Source organism: Penaeus monodon, chromosome 34 (genome assembly GCF_015228065.2).
Source record: "Penaeus monodon isolate SGIC_2016 chromosome 34, NSTDA_Pmon_1, whole genome shotgun sequence".
Lineage (NCBI taxonomy): Eukaryota > Metazoa > Arthropoda > Malacostraca > Decapoda > Penaeidae > Penaeus > Penaeus monodon.
In genome coordinates, this window is record NC_051419.1 from 18,989,818 (window position 1) to 18,991,075 (window position 1,258).

Here is a 1,258-nt window from a genome sequence, read left to right on the forward strand (position 1 = left end):
TACCCGGTCAGAAACTGGCTGAGAACACACGTTCAACTGGAAAATGTTCCATAAGTTGGTGTATGTATGACATTATTTGATTCACGTAAGCCATTCCAAGGGGAACAAAACGATAAACAAAATTCCAATCGAAATTTATTGGTCAAAGGGCATTCTTGTGCATTTTAAAGAAATCTGAAGCCAATTGAAGAAAGATGTTGGTGGCGTCCACAGGGAAAATGATAAAGAAACGAACGAACAGCAAAAACAAGAAAGATATAAAATGGCCAATCACGTAGTTCTTCAACAGTCGATCCAAAGTTTGTGTCATGCGGCCATGCAGTCGCTGGGGCATGACTCAGACTACCAAACAAACTTTCCTTTGTGAACAGGCGTCTCTGCAACATTTCTGGCCCGGTGGACACTGGTGGTCGTTGTAGCAGAACTGCAAAGGAAAGGATTCGCGTTTGACGTCGAGAAGATTTTCATCAGAATGGAGTATTCCTCGAAATGAGTTGGAAATTATTTAATCCCAAGCATAACTTTTTAAGAAATATTCTACAGTAATCATTTTTCATTGCATGTAACTACCATGAATGTAAACAATCATAACAAAACCTACTAGGCCAAACAGTCATATATAGAAACAGTAAATAAATAAGTTTATTCTGCTTATAAAATCAAACCATTTTGAAATTATGGTTATGAATGTTGAGTCTTTTAATCATGCATTACTTTCCATCATGACAATAAATTCGAAGGCTAATAATTCTTCTAGAATTATCAGGTTAACACTCTTAAAATAGCAAATGATTTACAAGACAAAGGCATAAAGATAATGCTGAAAATTAATGAATAAAGTAAGAAAAAATCACTGTTTATCCTCCCATTCATCCACCTAGCGGCAGCTGGAGCGAGCAAAGTCGCCGAGCCGAGCGGACAGGGAGCGAAGAGAAGCCGGAAATACTTACGGGGAAGTTGCCGTCGAAGAAGTCGATGCACGGAGGGGGGTAGGGGCAGCGAGGGGGAGGTGGAGGATCTGTTGGAGAATCGATTTGATTGGAAAAGATTTGGAGGGAAGAAGGGTAATGGGGGGAAACGTTTTACAGATGATTATTTGTTGTGCTCAGCATGATATTCCTCTATGTGTATTCATGTCCATTTATTTGAGAATCACTTATCTATTTGAGATCTACTTATCGTCTCACTACTTAAAGTAAACATAATATACACGCTTTTCTTATATAAATATAAACTTGCCCACCTCTGCAACACAAAA

At 38.6% G+C, this 1,258-nt stretch overlaps 1 protein-coding gene across 1 annotated transcript in view; it reads right to left on the reverse strand.

The window, feature by feature from the left end:
* The window catches only part of LOC119594625 (small proline-rich protein 2G-like), a gene marked incomplete in the record, with an annotated part of 56,595 nt that overhangs the window by 54,925 nt on the left and 412 nt on the right, over positions 1–1,258 (reverse strand). Inside the window, 1 exon segment of the mRNA XM_037943677.1 lies at positions 951–1,018. Within this exon segment, the coding sequence (XP_037799605.1) occupies positions 951–1,018 (68 nt within the window).